Source organism: Symphalangus syndactylus, chromosome 2, assembly GCF_028878055.3.
Source record: "Symphalangus syndactylus isolate Jambi chromosome 2, NHGRI_mSymSyn1-v2.1_pri, whole genome shotgun sequence".
Taxonomy (NCBI): Eukaryota; Metazoa; Chordata; class Mammalia; order Primates; family Hylobatidae; genus Symphalangus; species Symphalangus syndactylus.
This window is the reverse complement of record NC_072424.2, coordinates 5,901,772-5,921,168: the sequence shown is the minus strand read 5'-3', so window position 1 is coordinate 5,921,168 and position 19,397 is coordinate 5,901,772. Positions and strand designations below refer to the sequence as shown.

The following is a 19,397-nucleotide window of genomic DNA, read 5'->3' as shown; positions in this document are numbered from 1 at the left end:
AGGTGAAATGGCCCTGGGTGTAACAGGCGCGCTTGCTGTGTTTCGGTGTCCGAGGGAATGCTGGGTTTGCCCAGGAGGAAGGAGCTGGCTCTGGGATGAGGCGTCAGCGTGTGTGGGGTGGGATGTTTCGAATCCACGTCTCATATGGTATTCAGCGTGGTATTCAGCGTTGTTGCTGTTAAACAAGAAATAATAACAGTGAACAGACAAAGCGTTTCACTCATAAAGCATGAGTATAGAACTGTGCCATAAATGAGGGAATTATGGAAGGATTATATAAATCCAAAAATTATTGAATAAAATACAGAAAAAAACCCCAGAAAGACAGTAAATTAAGGAAATGGCAACAGTTTGAAAACATAAATGAAGCACACATTTGGTAAAGCTACCTGAGAGAGGGAGGGACAGGTGGACTACATAGTAGTGTGAGGAACAGGAGGATTCGTACAGTTTAACAACCTATTGTAAGATAGTTTGTTAACTATTCGGGGAAAGGTTTAAATTGGGGTCTTACTGTAGACATAATACCAAAACAAAATCTAAGTGGGGCAAAATTTTTTTTTTTTTTGAAATGGAGTCTTGCTCTGTGGCCCAGTCTGGAGTGCAGTGGTACCACCTCAGCTCACTGCAGCCTCCGCCTCCTGGGTTGAAGCGATCCTCCTGCCTCAGCCTCCCGAGTAGCTAGGACTACAGGCGTGCGCCACCACACCCAGCTATTTTTAGTAGAGATGGGGTTTCACGATGTTGGCCAGGCTGGTCACAAACTCCTGATCTCAGGTGATCCACCCGCCTTGGCTTTCCAAAGTGCTCGGATCACAGGCGTGAGCCACTGTGCCTGGCCAAAAATGTTTAAAATAATATTAATTTTATTTTCTGATACAGACATGTATAGTCCTAATCTGAGGCACACGCAGGACTTTCTGTGCTGTGTAACAGGTGGCCACGGACGTCGTGGCTTAAAATAACACCAGTTTGTTGTTTCATGCTTCTGTAGGGTGGAGATCGGCTCAGCCTGCTGGGTCTTTCGCTCAGGTGTCACACGGCTGCAGTCAGGTTGCCTGTTCTCAGGGGGCTGTGTTCTCATCTGGAGGCCCAACTAGGCAGGGCCTGCTCTCGGACTGCCTCGGGTGCTTGGCAGATATCATTTCCCTGTAGTTGTAGGACTCACAGCTTCTCGTGCCAGAGCCCATGGGGGAGAGACTGCCCTCTTCTTACAGCCTCAGACCTTTAGACTCACTCTGAAGTGGCTCTTCGATAAGATGAGACCCACCTAGGATTATCTCCCTTTTGATTAACCTAAGATCAGCTGGAGATGGAGCTTCATTACGCCTGCCTGACCCTTTCACCCTTGCCTCCGCCTATGCATGGGCGCGCCGTCTTCCCCGGTTCACAGGTCCCACCTGCACTGAGGACGGGGATTACCCTGGATGCGAATTTGGGGCATGGGGAGCCCTGTGGGCCTGCTGGAATCCTGCATTACAATTTTATGACAGATGCTTGTTGACTTTAATTGAAGAACTTTTCAGTAAACTTAAAAAAAATTAACCTTCATTTATTCCTTCTCCATCATTCTTCCTTTCCTATGTACATCTGGAATTTTGACTTGTGTCATATTCTCCTCCCTGAAGAACTTTTTAAACATGACTTACAGGGCATGTCTACTTTTTTGTGTGAGAAAGTTTATTTTTCTTTCACTTTTGAAGGATGATTTTGCTGTGCACATGACTGGGGTGGGGGGGTTGTCCCTCCACTCTCTGATTGCTGGTGTGGTTTCTGTTGACAAGTTCACTCTAATTCTTGTCCTTGTTCCTCTGTAGCTAAGATGTATTTTTTTCTTGCTGCTTTCAAGATTTTCTTTGTTCGTGATTTTCTACAATTGGGATATGATCTGCCTAGGTATAGCTTGTTTGGTATTTATTCTGCTTGATATTCTCTGGGCTTCATGGATCTGTGGTTTGGTGTCTGGCACTAATTTTGGAAATTTTCAAAGCTCTTATATGTTGCAACCATAACTGGAATTCTTTAAGTTTGCCAGGAACTATAAAGAGAATCATTAGACTTTTTTAGATCTGTTGGTATGATCAGTTGTATTAGCAGTTTTCCTAACAGTGAATCATCCATGTATGTATAGAATAGTCACTCGCTTGCTTACTGTGTGTGAAGTTTTTAACGTGCTGCTGGATCTTTGGGGTGTGTGTGTTGCGGCACACACACGAGTGCACACATGAGGCTGGTTTGAAGGTTTCCCTTTTGCACGTACGCCGTCTTCATCTTGTTTATATGCCAAGGTTATGTTGTTATGTTTGTCTCATAATAGGACCTTAGAGCTTTCCTTCTCGTGCTGTGGGCTGGAGCTGTGCTGTGTAGTAACGTAGCCTCTAACCACATGTGATTATTAAAATTTAAATGAACTAAAATTACATACAATAAAAAAATTGGTCAGTCACCAGTAGCCTCATTTAAAGGGCAGATGTAGCTAGTGCAGGTCTAGAACGTGTCCATCACTGCAGAACGTACTGAGACTTCCTGCGTCGGTGGAAACATTCCGTCATCTGCACCGACCAGTGCTGTAGCAACAGCCTAGGTGGTTTTTGGATGTGTGTGTGTAGGTGTGCCCACATGCATAGGTGTGTGGTGAGTGTGTGGGGTGCGTTTGTGTGCCTGTGCACGGGTGGTGTGTGGTGCGTGTGTGTGTGTGTGTGTGTGTGTGTAGGTGTGCCCACATGCATAGGCGTGTGGTGAGCGTGTGGGGTGCGTTTGTGTGCCTGTGCACGGGTGGTGTGTGGTGCATGCGTGTGTGTAGGTGTGCCCGCACGCATAAGCGTGTGGTATGTGAGTGTGTGGGGTGCGTTTCTGTGCCTGTGCATGGGTGGTGTGGTGCATGTGTGTGTGTGTGTGTGTGTGTAGGTGTGCCCACATGCATAGGCGTGTGGTGTGTGGGGTGCGTTTCTGTGCCCGTGCATGGGTGGTGTGTGGTGCATGTGTGTGTGTGTGTGTGTGTGTGTGCCTGCACGCATAAGCATGTGGTATGTGTGTGGGGTGCGTTTCTGTGCCTGTGCATGTGTGGTGTGTGGTGCATGCGTGTGTGTGTGTGTGTGTGTGTAGGTGTGCCTGCACGCATAGGCGTGTGGTGTGTGGGGTGCGTTTCTGTGCCTGTGCATGGGTGGTGTGTGGTGCATGTGTGTGTGTGTGTGTGTGTGTGTAGGTGTGCCTGCACGCATAGGCGTGTGGTGTGTGGGGTGCGTTTCTGTGCCTGTGCATGGGTGGTGTGTGGTGCATGCGTGTGTGTGTGTGTGTGTAGGTGTGCCTGCACGCATAGGCGTGTGGTGTGTGGGGTGCGTTTGTGTGCCTGTGCATGGGTGGTGTGTGGTGCATGCGTGTGTGTGTGTGTGTGTGTGTGTGTAGGTGTGCCTGCACGCATAAGCGTGTGGTATGTGTGTGGGGTGCGTTTCTGTGCCTGTGCATGGGTGGTGTGTGGTGCATGTGTGTGTGTGTGTGTGTGTAGGTGTGCCCACATGCATAGGCGTGTGGTGTGTGGGGTGCGTTTCTGTGCCTGTGCATGGGTGGTGTGTGGTGCATGTGTGTGTGTGTGTGTGTGTGTGTAGGTGTGCCTGCACGCATAGGCGTGTGGTGTGTGGGGTGCATTTCTGTGCCTGTGCATGGGTGGTGTGTGGTGCATGCGTGTGTGTGTGTGTAGGTGTGCCTGCACGCATAGGCGTGTGGTGAGTGTGTGGGGTGCGTTTGTGTGCCTGTGCATGGGTGGTGTGTGGTGCATGCATGTGTGTGTGTGTGTGTGTGTGTGTAGGTGTGCCTGCACACATAAGCGTGTGGTATGTGAGTGTGTGGGGTGTGTTTCTGTGCCTGTGCATGGGTGGTGTGTGGTGCGTGTGTGTGTGTGTGTGTGTGTGTAGGTGTGCCCACATGCATAGGCGTGTGGTGTGTGGGGTGCGTTTCTGTGCCTGTGCATGGGTGGTGTGTGGTGCATGTGTGTGTGTGTGTGTGTGTGTGTGTGTAGGTGTGCCTGCACGCATAAGCGTGTGGTATGTGTGTGGGGTGCGTTTCTGTGCCTGTGCATGGGTGGTGTGTGGTGCATGTGTGTGTGTGTGTGTAGGTGTGCCTGCACGCATAGGCGTGTGGTGTGTGGGGTGCGTTTCTGTGCCTGTGCATGGGTGGTGTGTGGTGCATGCGTGTGTGTGTGTGTGTGTGTAGGTGTGCCTGCACGCATAGGCGTGTGGTGAGTGTGTGGGGTGCGTTTGTGTGCCTGTGCACGGGTGGTGTGTGGTGCATGCGTGTGTGTGTAGATGTGCCCGCCCACATAAGCGTGTGGTATGTGAGTGTGTGGGGTGTGTTTCCATGCCTGTGCACGGGTGGTGTGTGGTGCATGCGTGTGTGTGTGGTGCGTATGTGTGGCGTGATGGTGTGTGTGCTGCACGTGTGTGGCATGTGTGTTTGGGTGGTTGTCTTTGCTGGCTCAGTTGTAGCAGCTCTTCCTGAGGTGGGACTTCTGCCCCACAGCTGCCTGCCTGAGCTCTCTAGTAGGCGGTCCCCCTGCCAGCCCTGCAGGCTGTGTGAGGTTCTCCATGGTTCTCCCTGTCTGCCATTTGCCCTTTGTTATTGCTCTTAGTGACAGGCAGTTATTTAAGATGCTGGCCAAAGTGGCTTTCATTGTTTTCTTCTTCCTAAAGCCTTTAAAATTAAGAGTTAAAAAATAGGAAAGTAATGCATGATGATTATAGGCATGTTAAAAATAAAGAAGAGAAAAAGAAATACCTCTGCCTCAAATACCCTCTCCAACCTTTGGGCGTTTTTTTCTGTCTTTTTCCCTTTTCCTATTGAGAATACTGTTGGGAGTGCTGACAGCGCTCGGCATGAGGGGCTCCTGTGACGTGCTGGCGCCCTTTCTGGAGTCCTTGCGGACCCTTGGGGGCCAGTTGTGCCTTTGCATTGGCCACAGCGAGGAAGGGGGCCAGGGCATGCAGTTTCTGCAGGGCCGCGTCTGCAGGTGGCCATGTGGGCTGCTCGCTGCCGGTGGGGGCTTGTGTGAGGTCTGATTTATTTTGTGTTCAATCCATTTTTTTTTAGGGTATAAGTGACTTCCGTGTCATTGTGTGCTCATTGTAAATCTTTACTTTGATAACATATACCTAATACTTGTTATTTTAACCACTGGTAACTGTGTAGTTCACTGCCGTCCTCACCTACATTGTGGTGTTTGTTGGTGAGTGTATAGCTCACTTTCTTACCCACATTGCGGTGTTTGTTGGTGAGTGGATAGTTCACTGCCTTCCTTACCCACATTGCGGTGTTTGTTGGTGAGTGGATAGTTCACTGCCTTTCTTACCCACATTGTGGTGTTTGTTGGTGAGTGGATAGCTCACTTTCTTACCCACATTGCGGTGTTTGTTGGTGAGTGGATAGCTCACTTTCTTACGCACATTGCGGTGTTTGTTGGTGAGTGTGTAGCTCACTGCCTTTCTTACCCACATTGTGGTGTTTGTTGATGAGTGTATAGCTCACTTTCTTACCCACATTGCGGTGTTTGTTGGTGAGTGGATAGCTCACTTTCTTACCCACATTGCGGTGTTTGTTGGTGAGTGTGTAGCTCACTGCCTTTCTTACCCACATTGCAGTGTTTGTTGGTGAGTGGATAGCTCACTTTCTTACCCACATTGCGGTGTTTGTTGGTGAGTGTGTAGCTCACTGCCTTTCTTACCCATATTGTGGTGTTTGTTGGTGAGTGGATAGCTCACTTTCTTACCCACATTGTGGTGTTTGTTGGTGAGTGTGTAGCTCACTACCTTTCTTACCCACATTGCGGTGTTTGTTGGTGAGTGTGTAGCTCACTGCCTTTCTTACCCATATTGTGGTGTTTGTTGGTGAGTGGATAGCTCACTTTCTTACCCACATTGCAGTGTTTGTTGGTGAGTGGATAGTTCACTGCCTTTCTTACCCACATTGCGGTGTTTGTTGGTGAGTGTGTAGTTCACTGCCTTTCTTACCCACATTGCGGTGTTTGTTGGTGAGTGGATAGCTCACTTTCTTACCCACATTGCGGTGTTTGTTGGTGAGTGGATAGTTCACTGCCTTTCTTACCCACATTGCGGTGTTTGTTGGTGAGTGTGTAGCTCACTGCCTTTCTTACCTACATTGCAGTGTTTGTTGGTGAGTGGATAGTTCACTGCCTTTCTTACCCACATTGCGGTGTTTGTTGGTGAGTGTGTAGCTCACTGCCTTTCTTACCCACATTGCGGTGTTTGTTGGTGAGTGTGTAGCTCACTGCCTTTCTTACCCACATTGCGGTGTTTGTTGGTGAGTGGATAGCTCACTGCCTTTCTTACCCACATTGCGGTGTTTGTTGGTGAGTGTGTAGCTCACTGCCTTTCTTACCCACATTGCGGTGTTTGTTGGTGAGTGTGTAGCTCACTGCCTTTCTTACCCACATTGCGGTGTTTGTTGGTGAGTGTGTAGCTCACTTTCTTACCCACATTGCGGTGTTTGTTGGTGAGTGTGTAGCTCACTGCCTTTCTTACCCACATTGCGGTGTTTGTTGGTGAGTGGATAGCTCACTGCCTTTCTTACCCACATTGCGGTGTTTGTTGGTGAGTGTGTAGCTCACTGCCTTTCTTACCCACATTGCGGTGTTTGTTGGTGAGTGGATAGCTCACTTTCTTACCCACATTGTGGTGTTTGTCACTGGCACCCTGTCTATCTCCACATCATGTTTTATCCAATAAATTTGTTTTTGATGCTTCCCTCTTCTTTCCTTCCGTGGATGCCCTGTGTAACTTTATTGAGGTGCCTTCTGTAATATTCTTCTGTAGTATTCTAATTGTAATTCTCTTATAAATGATGCTATTATGAACTTCTTTGTTGACACAGCATTTTTGCTCTTTAGAATTACTTTTTTAAGGACTGACTCCCAGAAATAGAGTTCCACATTTGAAAGGAATGAGTTTTTTTTTTTAACATTTCCCGTATTTTCATAGTTTTTGTATTATTCTTTGAGACCAAGAGAAGAATTTTTGGGTGTCTAAGAGAAAAAGAAGGCATGTGCTTTCTTTCATATGGTGGCCGAACACACACAGAGCTGCTTGGCCTGTGGGCTGAAATTTGAGCATTTCTGTAAGACCTAGTTTGTTTATCTTTTACTCTCACTTCAGTGGTTTTAAAAATAACTACATTAACCAAACATGGCTGTGCCTCCAAGGACTTCTTGCCAGAGTTGCTCCTGGGAAAGGGTCCAGTCTCTCTAGTTTGTGCCCATCACCCAGTGGGACAGCTACATGGACGTGGCGTGACGGTGTGGTGGCGTGGTGGCATGGCCCAGCAAAGACCAGTTTGGGCAGGATGAATGGCCCTCAATTAAAGGGTGTCGTGGTAGGCAGGGTCTAATTTTATAAAAGCTTCTGGCACATGCACATTCAAAATTTTTTTTTTTTGTCTTTGATCTTGGCAGAAGAGGACGCCCAAGTGTGTGTGCGTGTGTGTGCATGTTTGTGTACTTGTGTATGCATGCATGTGTGTTTGTGTGCAGGCTCCTGTACGTGTGTGCATTTGTGTGCATGCATGTGTGCATGTGTGTATGCGTGTGGGTGTGTGCGTGTGTGTGCATGTGAGTGTGTGTGCATGCATGTGTGTTTGTGCAGGCTCCTGTGTGTGTGTGCATGTGTGCGTGTGCATGTGTGCATGCATGTGTGTGCATGCACGTGTGTGTGCAGGCTCCTGTACGTGTGTGCATGTGTGTGTGTGCATGTGAGTGTGTGTGTGCATGCAAATGTGTGTGTGCAGGCTCCTGTACGTGTGTGCATGTGTGTGTGTGTGCGTGTGTGTGTGTGTGCATGTGAGTGTGTGTGTGCATGTGTGTGTGTATGCACATGCACTTGCTTGTGTTTTCATGGCCGAGGGTTTATTTTCTAGTAATTTGAAGCCCTAAGTGACAGAACCTTTTCTGTTCTTGTCAGTGTTTGTGCTACTGTCCTCTCCCTCTTCTCTCAGAGTCTCAGAAGATGTGTCAGGGTGTCTGGATGTGGTCTGTCAGCTCATCCACAAGGACTCAGGCCATCTCCCCTGTTCCTGCAGGTGGTGGGAAGTTTCTATATCCAGATTTTCTTCATTGAGGATATTGTGGTTTGTTGTGAAAGTCCTTACATACAGTAGGATAAAATTTGAGTCACATATTAGGATATTATATTGTCATTTCAGTTGTGAATTTTAAGAAATTATATAATTTCTTACACATCTTCAGGAATGCATTAGGCAAGTTAAACCATAGTGTTACATGTTGGATGGGCATATGTTTGTATGCATTTGTAAAAACTGTATTGACGTCTATGTGCATTGCGCGTGTCTGCTTATTCCTCTGTTTCCAGTGTTTTGTCCTTTGGTGTGTTCTGCGGAGCTGTGCTATGCGTAGTGACTCTGGGCCTGTGGTACGTGCTGTGGGGCTGTGGTACACGTAGTGACTGGGACTGTGGTGCGTGCTGTGGGGCTGTGCTACATGTAGTGACTCTGGGCCTTTTGGGCAGGTCTCAGATTTACTGCCTGTTTTAATTTCAATTGCAGTTTCTGTTTGATTTCGCTTGGGCGTCTGGGACCTACTCTTCCTGCTGCTAGAGTCAGGACTTGCTCTTTTTTTTTCATTTTTATATGAGGTGAGTAAAGTGCAGCTCTCAGACGTGTGGAGCCTCGGCGTGTGGCTCGGCTGCTTGAGTGGCGCTGTGGCTATGGAGATTACCTCCACCTTTTTAATGTGGTAACATAGGTGTAAAATTTTCCATCTTAACCATGTTTAAGGGTGCAATTCAGTGGCATGAAATGCATTCATAATGTTGCGTAACCATCACTGCCATCCATCTCCTTGTAAAACTGCAGCTCTGTCCTCGTTAAACACTGAGTCCCTGTCTGCCCCCGGCTCCTTTGTCACCAACATTTTACTTTCTGTCTCCATGAATCTGATGACTCCAGATATCTCACATGAGTAGGATCATACAATCTTTGTCTTTTTGTGTTTGGCTTATTTTCCTTAGCATAATGCTCTCAAGGTTGTTGCGTAGTCAGAATACCCTTCCTTTTTAAGGCTGAATTATGTGGATAGACCACATTTTATCCATTTATCCGTGGATGGACACTTGGGTTTCTTCTAGCTTTTGGCTGATTGTGGGTGTACAGATATCTGTTTAAGTTCCTGATTTCAGTTCTTTTGGGAATTGTATTAGTTCGTTTTCATGCTGCTGATAAAGACATACCTGAGACTGGGAAGAAAAAGAGGCTTAATTGGACTTATAGTTCCACATGGCTGGAGAGGCCTCAGAATCATGGCAGGAGGTGAAAGGCACTTCTTAAATGGCTGCAGCAAGAGAAAATGAGAGAGAAGCAAAAGCAGAAACCTCTGATAAGCCCATCAGATCTCTTGAGACTTATTCAGTATCGTGGGAATAGCACAGCAAAGACCAGCCCCCATGATTCAATTACCTCCCCCTGGGTTCTTCCCACAACAGGTGGGAATTCTGGGAGATACAATTCAAGTGAGATTTGGGTGGGGACACAGCCAAACCATATCATTCCACCCCTGGCCCCTCCAAACCTCATGTCCTCACATTTCAAAACCAGTTATGCCTTCCCAACAGTCTCCCAAAGTCTTAACTCATTGCAGCATTAACCCAAAAGTCCACAGTCCAGTCTTATCTGAGACAAGGCAAGTCCCTTTCATGTATGAGCCTGTAAAATCAAAAGCAAGCTAGTTACTTCCTGGATACAATGGGGGTACAGGTATAAATACAGCCATTCCAGATGGGAGAAATTGGCCAAAACAAAGGGGTTACAGGGCCCATGCAAGTCCAAAATCCAGCGGGGCAGTCAAATTTTAAAGCTCCAGAATGATCTCCTTTGACTCCTGGTCTCATATCTAGGTCACACTGATGCAAGAGGTGTGCTCCCACAATCTTGGGCAGCTCTGCCCCTGCGGTTCTGCACGGTACAGCCTCCCTCTTGGCTGCTTTCATGGGCTGGCATTGAGTGTCTGCAGCTTTTCCAGGCACACAGTGCAAGCTGTTGGTGGATCTACCATTCTGAGGTCTGGAGGATGGTGGGCCTCTTCTCACAGCTACACTAGGCATCGCCCCAGTAGAGACTCTGTGTGGGGGCTCTGACCCCACATTACCCTTCCGCCCTGCCCTAGCAGAGATTCTCCATGAGGGCCCCACCCCTGCAGCAAACTTTTGCCTGGACATCCAGGCATTTTCATACATCTTCTGAAATCTGGGCAGAGGTTCCCAAACCTCAGTTCTTCTGTGCACCTGAAGGCTCAACACCACTGGATGCTGCCAAGGCTTGGGGCTTCCACTCTCTGAAGCCACAGCCCGAGCTGTATGTTGGCCTCTTTTAGCCACGGCTGGAGTGGCTGGGATGCAGGTCACCAAGACCCTAGGCTGCACACATGACGGGGACCCTGGGCCTGGCCCATGAAACCAGTTTTTCTTCCTGGGCCTCTGGGTCTGTGATGGGAGGTGTTGCCATGAAGGTCTCTAACATGGCCTGGAGACATTTTCCCCATGGTCTTGGGGATTAACACCAGGCTCCTTGCTACTTACCCAAATTTCTGCAGCTGACTTGAGTTTCTCCCCAGAAAATAGGTTTTTCTTTTCTATCACATATTCAGGCTTCAAATTTTCCAAGCTTTTATGCTCTGCTTCCCTTATAAAACTGAACACCTTTAACAGTACTCAAGTCACCTCTTGAATGTTTTGCTGTTTAGAAATTCCTTCCACCAGATACCCTAAATCATCTCTCCAGTTCAAAGTTCCACACATCTCTAGGGCACAGGCAAAATGCTGCCAGTCTCTTTGCTGAAACATAACAAGGGTCACCTTCGCTCCAGTTCCCAATGAGTTCCTCATCTCTATCTGAGACCACCTCAGCCTGGATTTTACTGTCCGTATTGCTGTTGGCATTTTGGGCAAAGCCATTCAGCAAGTCTCTAGGAAGTTCCAAACTTTCCCACATTTTCCTGTCATCTTCTCATCCCTTCAAACTGTTCCAACCTCTGCCTGTTAACACAGTTCCAAAGTCTCTTCCACATTTTCGGGTATCTTTTCAGCAATACCCCACTCCTGGTACCAATTTACCATATTAGTTTGTTTTCACACTGCCAATAAAGACATACCTGAGACTGGGAAGAAAAAGAGGTTTAATTGGACTTACAGTTCCACATGCCTGGGGAGGCCCCAGAATCATGGCAGGAGACAAAAGGCACTTCTTACATGGCAGTGGCAAGAGAAAATGAGAATGAAGCAAAAGCAGAAACCCCGATAAACCCATCAGATCTCATGAGACTTATTCACTATCACGAGAATAGCATGGGAAAGACTGGCCCCCATAATTCAATTACCTCCCCCTGGGTCCCTCCCACAACACATGGGAATTCTGGGAGATACAATTCAAGTTGAGATTTGGGTGGGGACACAGCCAAACCACATCAGGAATATAGCCAGCAGTGGAATTGCTTCACTGTATAGTAATTCTGTTTAGTTTTTAGAGGAGCTGCCGTTTTTCTTCGTAGTGATGGCACCATGTTACATTCCCACCAGCAGTGCACAAGGGTCCCATTTCTCCACCTCATCCCAACACTTATTATTTTCTGTTTTCAATTTTAATGTTTTATTTTGTATAATATCCATCCTATCCATCCTAATGGGTGTGAAATGGTGTTTCATTATGGTTTTCATTTGCATTTCCTTAATGATTAGGGATAATGAACATCCTTTCATGTGCTTGTTGACCATTTCATATGTCTTCTTTAGAAAACTGTTCAGGTCCTTTTCCCATTTTTAATGGGGTTGTATGTCCTTTTGTTGTTGAGTTGTAGGAGGTTTAAAAATATATTCTGAATATTAACCCATTACCAGACACATGACTTGCAGATGTTCTCTTCCATCCTGTGGCTTGTCTTTCATCCTATTGATAGTGGTTTTGATGCACAAAAGTTGTTAAGTTTGATGTCCAGCTTGTCTGTTTTTCCTTTTGTTGCCTGTGCTTTGGATATTGCCTTTAAGAAGTCATTGTCAAATCCAGTGTCACAAAGTTTCTCCCCTATGTTTTCTTCTAAGAATTTTATAGTTTTAGATTTTTGATCCATTTTGAGTTAATTTTTGTCTGTGGTGTAAGGTAAGAAACCAGCTTCATTCTTTTGCATGTGGTTATCCAGTTTTCCCAGCCTCATTTGTTGAAAGGACTGTTCTTTTCCCCAGTGAATGGTATTGACACCACTGTCAAAAATCATTTGACCATATATACAAGGCTCTTTATTCCATTCCATTGATCCACATGTCTGTCTTGTGCCAGGACCACACTGTTTTGACTGCTTACTGTAGGTTGTAGTAAGTTCCACATAAGGAAGTATGAGGTTTCCAATTTGTTCTTCTTTTTTAAGGCTATTTTTGGCTATTCAGGGTCCCTTGAGATTCCATATGAATTTTAGCACAGATTTTTCTATTTCTGCAAAAGAAAGTCATTGGGATTTTGTTATAAATGGAACTGAATCTACAGGTCTCTTTGGGTAGTATCAGCATCTTAATAACATTAACTCTTCCAGTTTGTGAACACGGAATGGATATCTGAATTTCTTTCAGCAACATTTTGTAGTTTTCAGTGTTCAAGTCTTTTGCCTCCTTGGTTAAGTTTATTTCTAAGTTTTTTATTCTTTTTGATGCTGTTATAAGTGGGATTTTAAAACATTTTCTTTTCACGTTGTTCATTGTTAGTGTTGTTTGTGTGTTGATCTTATATCCTGCCACGTTGCTGAATTGCTGAATTTTTGTGATGGAGTCTCGTTCTGTCACCCAGGCTGGAATGCAGTGACACAGTCTCAGCTCACTGCAACCTCTGCCTCCGGATTCAGGTGATTCTCCTGCCTCAGCCTCCTGAGTAGCTGGGACCACAGGCACGCACCACCATGCCTGGCTAATTTTTTGCATTTTTAGTAGAGACGGGGTTTTGTCATGTTGGCCAGGCTGGTCTTGAACTCCTAACCTCAGGTGATCCACCCGCCTCGGCCTCCCAAAGTGCTGGGATTGCCGGTATGAGCCACTGTGCCTGGCCTTATTTCTATCAATTTTTTGATGGAATACGTAAGAGCATGTAGTCTGTGAAGAGATAATTTTACTTCTTCCGTTCCCATTCGGGTACCTTTTCTTTCATTTTCTTGCCTAATTGCCCAGGCTGGGCCTCCCGGTGCAGTGTTGAATGGCAGTGATGAGCGCGGGCGTCCTGGTGTTCCTGCTCTTACGGGGAAGGCTTTCTGTCATCTACTATTGAGTGCGGTCACCGTGGGTGGTAATCTACAGGCACGTTCTCTCTCAGAGGTCCTTTCTTTCCTTTTGTGTCCAGAAAGGCTGTTTTTCTACCGCGACGGCAGCCATTTGCTTATTTTCTCTCCTGATTCCTTTGTGGTTTCAAGTGTTATGTTCACATCTTCTGAATCCATCTGGAGTTTAATTTCTTTGTGGAATAAAGGATCTAATATAGCATTTTAAAAGTAAATATTTAAATAGTCCTAGTATTGCTTGTCAATTAATGCCTCTTCCCTCAGCAGTGTGAAATGCCTCAATCTCGCCTGCCGACGTCTCCGCCTTCTGAAGCTACAAATGGGAAGAGTTGGGCCTTCTGGGCGGCTGTGGGCCAGGCTGCCTCTGGCATCTTGGTCTCTCATGCGGGTGTTCTCTATTAGGGGCTGTATAGCAAACACGCTAAGGATCATCTCAGTTTTTTAGTACTTCCCGCTAAAATGGAATCATTTTATAAGGTCTATTTCCCCCTTCCCTTAAGAATATGCACTATAGAAAATTACAGATCACTCCAGCTCCCACTACCCAGAAAGAACCCTTGTCCACGTGGGATAAACGTCATCCCAGTCTGCAGAGCTCCAGCAAGGAGGACAGGCTGTGCTTCACCAGTTAAATTTAATCCCGCTCAGATTGTCAGGAGAAACAGACACTGAAGTGAAACTCAGGGAACTTCTGAATTTGAGATAAATATTTATTGGTGCAAGAGATAAAGCTCTACAATTCCTCTAAGGATAAGAAAACTTTTCTAAACTTGAAGAATGTAGCGTTTAAGAATACATTTTAATTTTAGAGCACATTTATGAATGCTCTGGTTTGGAAGGTATCATGATTCTTAGGCAGCCTCTCAGCTCCGGGGCCCCACTTGCAGACTTAATAGATTCTATTAGTTGTGTTTTGTTAGTTTGTAACAGAGACACTCTGTTCCACCTTTCCTTGCCTCCGTTTTCAGCCCTTGGTTCTGTACTGTCTGGACATGGTGTGGGTCACTGTGGTCTTTCCTTTCTGAGTTCTGGGCTCTGCTGTGTCACCTGAGTTCTGCCCTGTGCCGTCAGGGTCCCCTCTCCGTCCCGCCCTGCGCCGTCAGGGTCCGCTCTCCGTCCCGCCCTGCGCCCTCAGGGTCCACTCTCCGTCCCACCCTGTGCTGTCAGGGTCCCCTCTCCAGTGCACCCTGTGCCGTCAGGGTCCCCTCTCTGGTGCACCCTGTGCTCCTGTGCTGTCAGGGTCCGCTTTCCGTCCCACCCTGCACTGTCAGGGTCCCCTCTCTGTCCCACCTTGCGCCATCAGGGTCCCCTCTCCGGTGCACCCTGTGCTCCTGTGCTGTCAGGGTCCGCTTTCCGTCCCACCCTGCGCTGTCAGGGTCCCCTCTCTGGCACACCCTGTGCTGTCAGGGTCCCCTCTCTGACGCTTGCCCTGCAAGCATCCTCCCTTCCCGTGACTGCTACGTTCAGGAGTGAGGATGCAGTCAGACCCTGTTTTGTTGCCCCTGGAGCATCCTTCTCTTCCTCTTCCCCCCGTTTGTTACTTGGTGAGGTTTGGGGGGAAAGGGGTGTCTTAATCTTCCTTATGGTGTGTTTACCCAGAGCTCGATAGTAGTTGGAAAAGTTTTCTTGTCATATCAACTCCTCAAGCTATCCTACTTGCACACTGTGGTCTGTGGGGCTGCAGAGTGAAATGTCCTTTTCCTGGACGGAGGGAAGACAGGGAAGGAATATGATGCAGCCTCACTGCTCAGGATGGAAAAACGCTGGGATTAGGGGTCACCTATTGGTCTGGGGAAGCTCAATGACCCAGGGAAAATTGAACTGATGGAGAAGACGGTATTTGACCAGACCTGTGAGCAGTGAAGGCATGCGGGCCGTTGCCAGTCTGCAAAGAGAGAGTGCAAAGGCCCTGGGGCCAGAGGACCAAATGTCTGAGACTCAGAGCAAAGCAGGTGGAGGGTAGGGCAGGGAGGCCACGGGCTCAGGGCCTGGTGGCTGTGCAGACCTGGAAGGCCTTTGCCCTTTACCCTGAGAGAGCAGGAGGGCCCTGAGGGGGGATCCACTTGTGTTTTCTGAGAATCATCCTGGCTGCCTGTGGAGTGTAGACTGGAAGCAGGTGAGGACAGAGCAGGGAGATCCCCGAGGAGGGAGTGGGAAGGGGCTGGGGATGGGGAGTGGGTGGATCCACCAGGAGGGAGTGGGGAAGGGGCTAGGGATGGGGAGTGGGTGAATCTGCTAAGAGGGGGCGGGGAAGGGGATGGGGAGGGCGTGGATCCCCCAGGAGGGAGTGGGGAAGGGGCTGAGGATGGGGAGGGGACGGGGAGGGAGTGGATCCCCAGGAGGTAGGGGGAAGGGGCTGGGGATGGGGAGGTGGGGAGGGGACAGGGAAGGAGTGGATCCCCAGGAGAGAGAGGGAAGGGGATAGGGATGGGGAGGGCGTGGATCTCCAGGAGGGAGGGGAAAGGGGCCGGGGATGGGGAGGGGACAGGGAGGGCGTGGATCTCCAGGAGGGATGGGGAAGGGGCTGGGGATGGGGAAGGGACAGGGAGGGTGTGGATCCCCAGGAGGGATGGGGAAGGGGCTGGGGATGGGGAAGGGACGGGGAGGGGGTGGATCCCCAGGAGGGATGGGGAAGGGGTTGGGGATGGGGAGGGGAGGGGGAGGGTGTGGATCCCCTGGGGGATGTCCCGGAAGTGACACGGTGGCACTGAGGCCAAGGCGAGGCTGGTTGGATGAGGCCCAGGAGGCCCTGAGAGCTTCCAAGCTGGGGTCAGCCAGGCAGACGCAGCAGTGCCATTCGGGCCAGAAAGTGGCCCCTGGGCAGGGCCCCATGGTCACCGCGGCCGTCACAGTGACCCCGACTAGTGTTGGGGTGTATGCCAAAGACAAGAACTGAAGGCCTTGAGGGCCTCGTCTTTTTTTCGTGTTTCTTCTCTTCCTTCTTTGGAGTGTTTTTGCTCTCATTTTTCATTTAGACTTTTGGTCTAATTATTTCACAGCCTTTGAGTGCCTCCTCATAAACAGTCAGCAAACATGGATGTCTTTGTTTAGAGCACTGTATTAGGACTGTCTGGGCTTATTAACCTCAGTGGATCCACAGTCAATGTTGGGGGAAGTCATATCCACGATTTAAATGAGGTCATGACCCATGAATTGGGCTGGAGCGTGTGTTGCTGGGGTGAGGTGTGCACAGTGAACGGTGTGTCTGGGTGTCCGCTGTTGCATTTGTGCGTTTGGTGTTTAGGGCGGCTCCTGGGCAGGGCTGCTGGGCACGAAGCTGCAGCTGGATGTGGGGCTGGGACCCTCAACGGGGACTTGCTGGTAGGAGCTGGGGCCAAGGGAGGCTGTCCACGTGGGCTGAGGGTCCTCAGTGGCGGGACAGTGGCGTGGGCCAGTAGATTCTCCTTTTGCCAGGTCCTCAGTGGTGGGACAGTGATGTAGGCTGATGGCCTCCCCTCCTGCTGGGGCGGTTGTGTGGGTCCCACGAGGAGGTCCCTGGACACAGAGGGCAGGGCATGGGGGCTCTCGGAGCCACAGTGGGTGATTCTCTCCCTTTGTGTGTGCGTGTGCTGGGCTTGTGTGTCCTTGAAGCCTGGAGCCAGGGTGTTCTCGGCTCCGTCCTGTGATCTGTGAGGCTCTTGTTTCTTGGTCAGGTTTTTTTTTCTTCATTAATTTATCTAAAATTCAGCCTTCCTGCTTTTTAGGGTTCTTAGACCCGTCAGCAAGTGAGAGGAGGAGCGCGCCTGGCGTGTGGCCAGCCTTGTGATGCTGTTGCGTTTGCGTGGGCGCAGAGTCTGGGCCCAGCTGCACTGGCCGCCTGCACGCCTTGGCCCCGTGCCCACGGCCACGGAGGCTGAGACCAGGGCAGGGGCTTTAGTCCCAATGGGAGCGGGGGCAGGACCTTGTTTATTGTTTTTAATCGTGGCAAAAACCCACAACGTTAAATTTACCACCTTAACCGTTTCCGAGTGTGCAGTTCCTTAGTGCTAAGTACATTCACATCGTTGTTGAACAGGTCTCTAGAACTTGTTATCTCGCAGAATGGAAACTCTACCCTTTTAGACGCTGACTTCGTACCCCCACGGTGGGCGATGTTGGAGCTGGGGTGCTTCCTGAGCGTGGGCGGCTCGCGCTGAGTGCTCGCTCTCAGCCTCGTCCGCGGCGACCTCCCTCCTTGTGGGTTTGAATGGCTGTGCTGCCCTCGGCCGGAGCTGGCACAGAGCCCAGGAGCCGCCAGGTGGCCTGGGGCTCAGCGGAGCGGTCAGGGTGGAGAGCGACTGGGCCGTCCCTTCTCCTGAAGCAGTGGCATTTTCAGGCTCGTGCTTGGCTCCTCCGATTCTGTCCAGGAGCTTCCTGGGGCCTGGGTCTCTGTGGCGGGGCTGGAGTTTCCTTGCGTGTGTGTGCACGTGTGTGTGCATGTGTGTGCACGCCTGTGCACGCCTGTGGCATGGGGTAGTTTTCTGTTGATGGCTCTAGCAAGTGCTTCCTGAAGATTCTGACGGTTGTGACAGACTCTGTAAAAGCCCCTTGCTCTTCACCCCAAACACAGAAATGCCATGTGCCACCGTGATGTTTTGTACTCTACAAAGCTCAGCTTTGTCTAGTGCCCGTGAAGGGGCTTTGGCTCAGGCACGGCAGGTGTGGAAAGGTGCCACCGTCTTACCTGTTGGGGCTGGGTTACTGGCTGAGCCGTCTCTTCCCTGGGAGGCTGGAGGCTGGCGCAACACAGAGCCTTCCCCTCCTCGCCACCCGTGTGGGGGCCACGGGACTCTGCCCGCGCTTTACGAAGACAGACCGCATCGTGCGCCATGTCCCTGGGACAGCCTTCAGAGCGGAGCCCCCATACAGAGCGGGGTCCCCGCGTGGGCCTGGGGTTTCCGCGTGCGGGTGGAGCTCCTCCATGCAGGGTGGGCCTGGGCTGCGCCTCCCCTCCTGCCCACGTTGTCTTCACAGGAGCTTCTCCTGGCTCTGTTTGGGGCTGTGCCACTGGTCTGACTGACTTTTCTTTTTCTTCTTAATTTACAGCCAGAAAACCTGCAGAAGAACTGGCTTCGGGAATTTTACCAGGTAAGAACCACTGAAACATCTTCTTTTGGATTCATTACTTAGCCATAAGGTGCCTTTTTGCTTTGGCATTCCTCATGGAGTCTGGTGTGTCTGTGGGGAATGCAGGCCTCGCTGTGGCTGGGTCTCGGCTCCGCTGCCTGTGCTGGGCAACACGTTTCTGTGTCACAGTCGGTCCACTGCCCGCCTGCGGGTGAGCCTGGCCAGATCCTCCTCCGGCTCACTGTTCACATTCCGGCTCCCTCCCCGCTCCCTGCGGGGTTCAGAGAACCTGGGGGCTCCCTCCAGGGCTGGGTCAGCATCCCCAGTGGGGCCATGGAGAGCTGGCAGCGAGGCTGGGTGTGCCTCTCAGCAGGCCCGGTCCGTGCAGTGCACTCTGTACAGAGAGTGGGCGCTGGGCTGGGGGAGGTGACCGGTTGGAGGGTTTTGGGCTGGCACTGCCAGGCCAAGGCACAGACCCCCTGTCTAATATGGGCCGGTGTTTATGGAGCCCGGTATGGTGCTGTGCTCTGGTGCGGACACTGCAGATGCCACTGTGAAGAGACAGGCTGGTGCCCTCACAGGTCTTCATGGAAGGAGCCACCTGGGGCCTGTGGCCGAGCGTGTGTACCTGTGGGGTGGCGCCAGAGGCCTCTCTGAGGACTGGGTGCACGGGGGAGGCCAGGCGGGCGAGGAGGGCAACATGGCCATGGGCATGATGGTGGCCAGGCTCGGCTCCAGGGGCTGGCGGTGAGGTCAGCTTCAGAGTGGGGTGGCCTGGATGGTGGAGCTGTTGCCACACTCAGACCCACTGCAAGGGCTGAGCCGGGGACTGAAATCCTGTTTCAGGTGTGTTTGGCTGTTGACTGGGGATGGGCTGGGGAGGCCAGAGTGGAGGCCCAGGGGCCCTCTGTGGGGGCATGGGGATGTGGGATCTGGGGGGTGGCCCGACCTGGGGCTGAGGTGCTGGGCCAGAGTTGGAGCTGGGGCAGCCGGGAGGGCTGGGGACCTCTGTACCCTGCGGCCTGTGTCC

The 19,397-nt window shown here is 50.1% G+C and overlaps 1 protein-coding gene across 3 annotated transcripts in view; it reads left to right on the top strand.

The window, feature by feature from the left end:
- The window catches only part of INPP5A (inositol polyphosphate-5-phosphatase A), a 235,756-nt gene that overhangs the window by 53,036 nt on the left and 163,323 nt on the right, over positions 1-19,397 (top strand). For all 3 annotated transcript variants that reach the window (XM_055245047.2, XM_055245039.2, XM_055245059.2), the window contains exon 2: positions 18,347-18,388. In XM_055245047.2, coding sequence (XP_055101022.1) covers positions 18,347-18,388 — 42 coding nt within the window. The remainder of the gene's footprint in view (positions 1-18,346; positions 18,389-19,397) is intronic.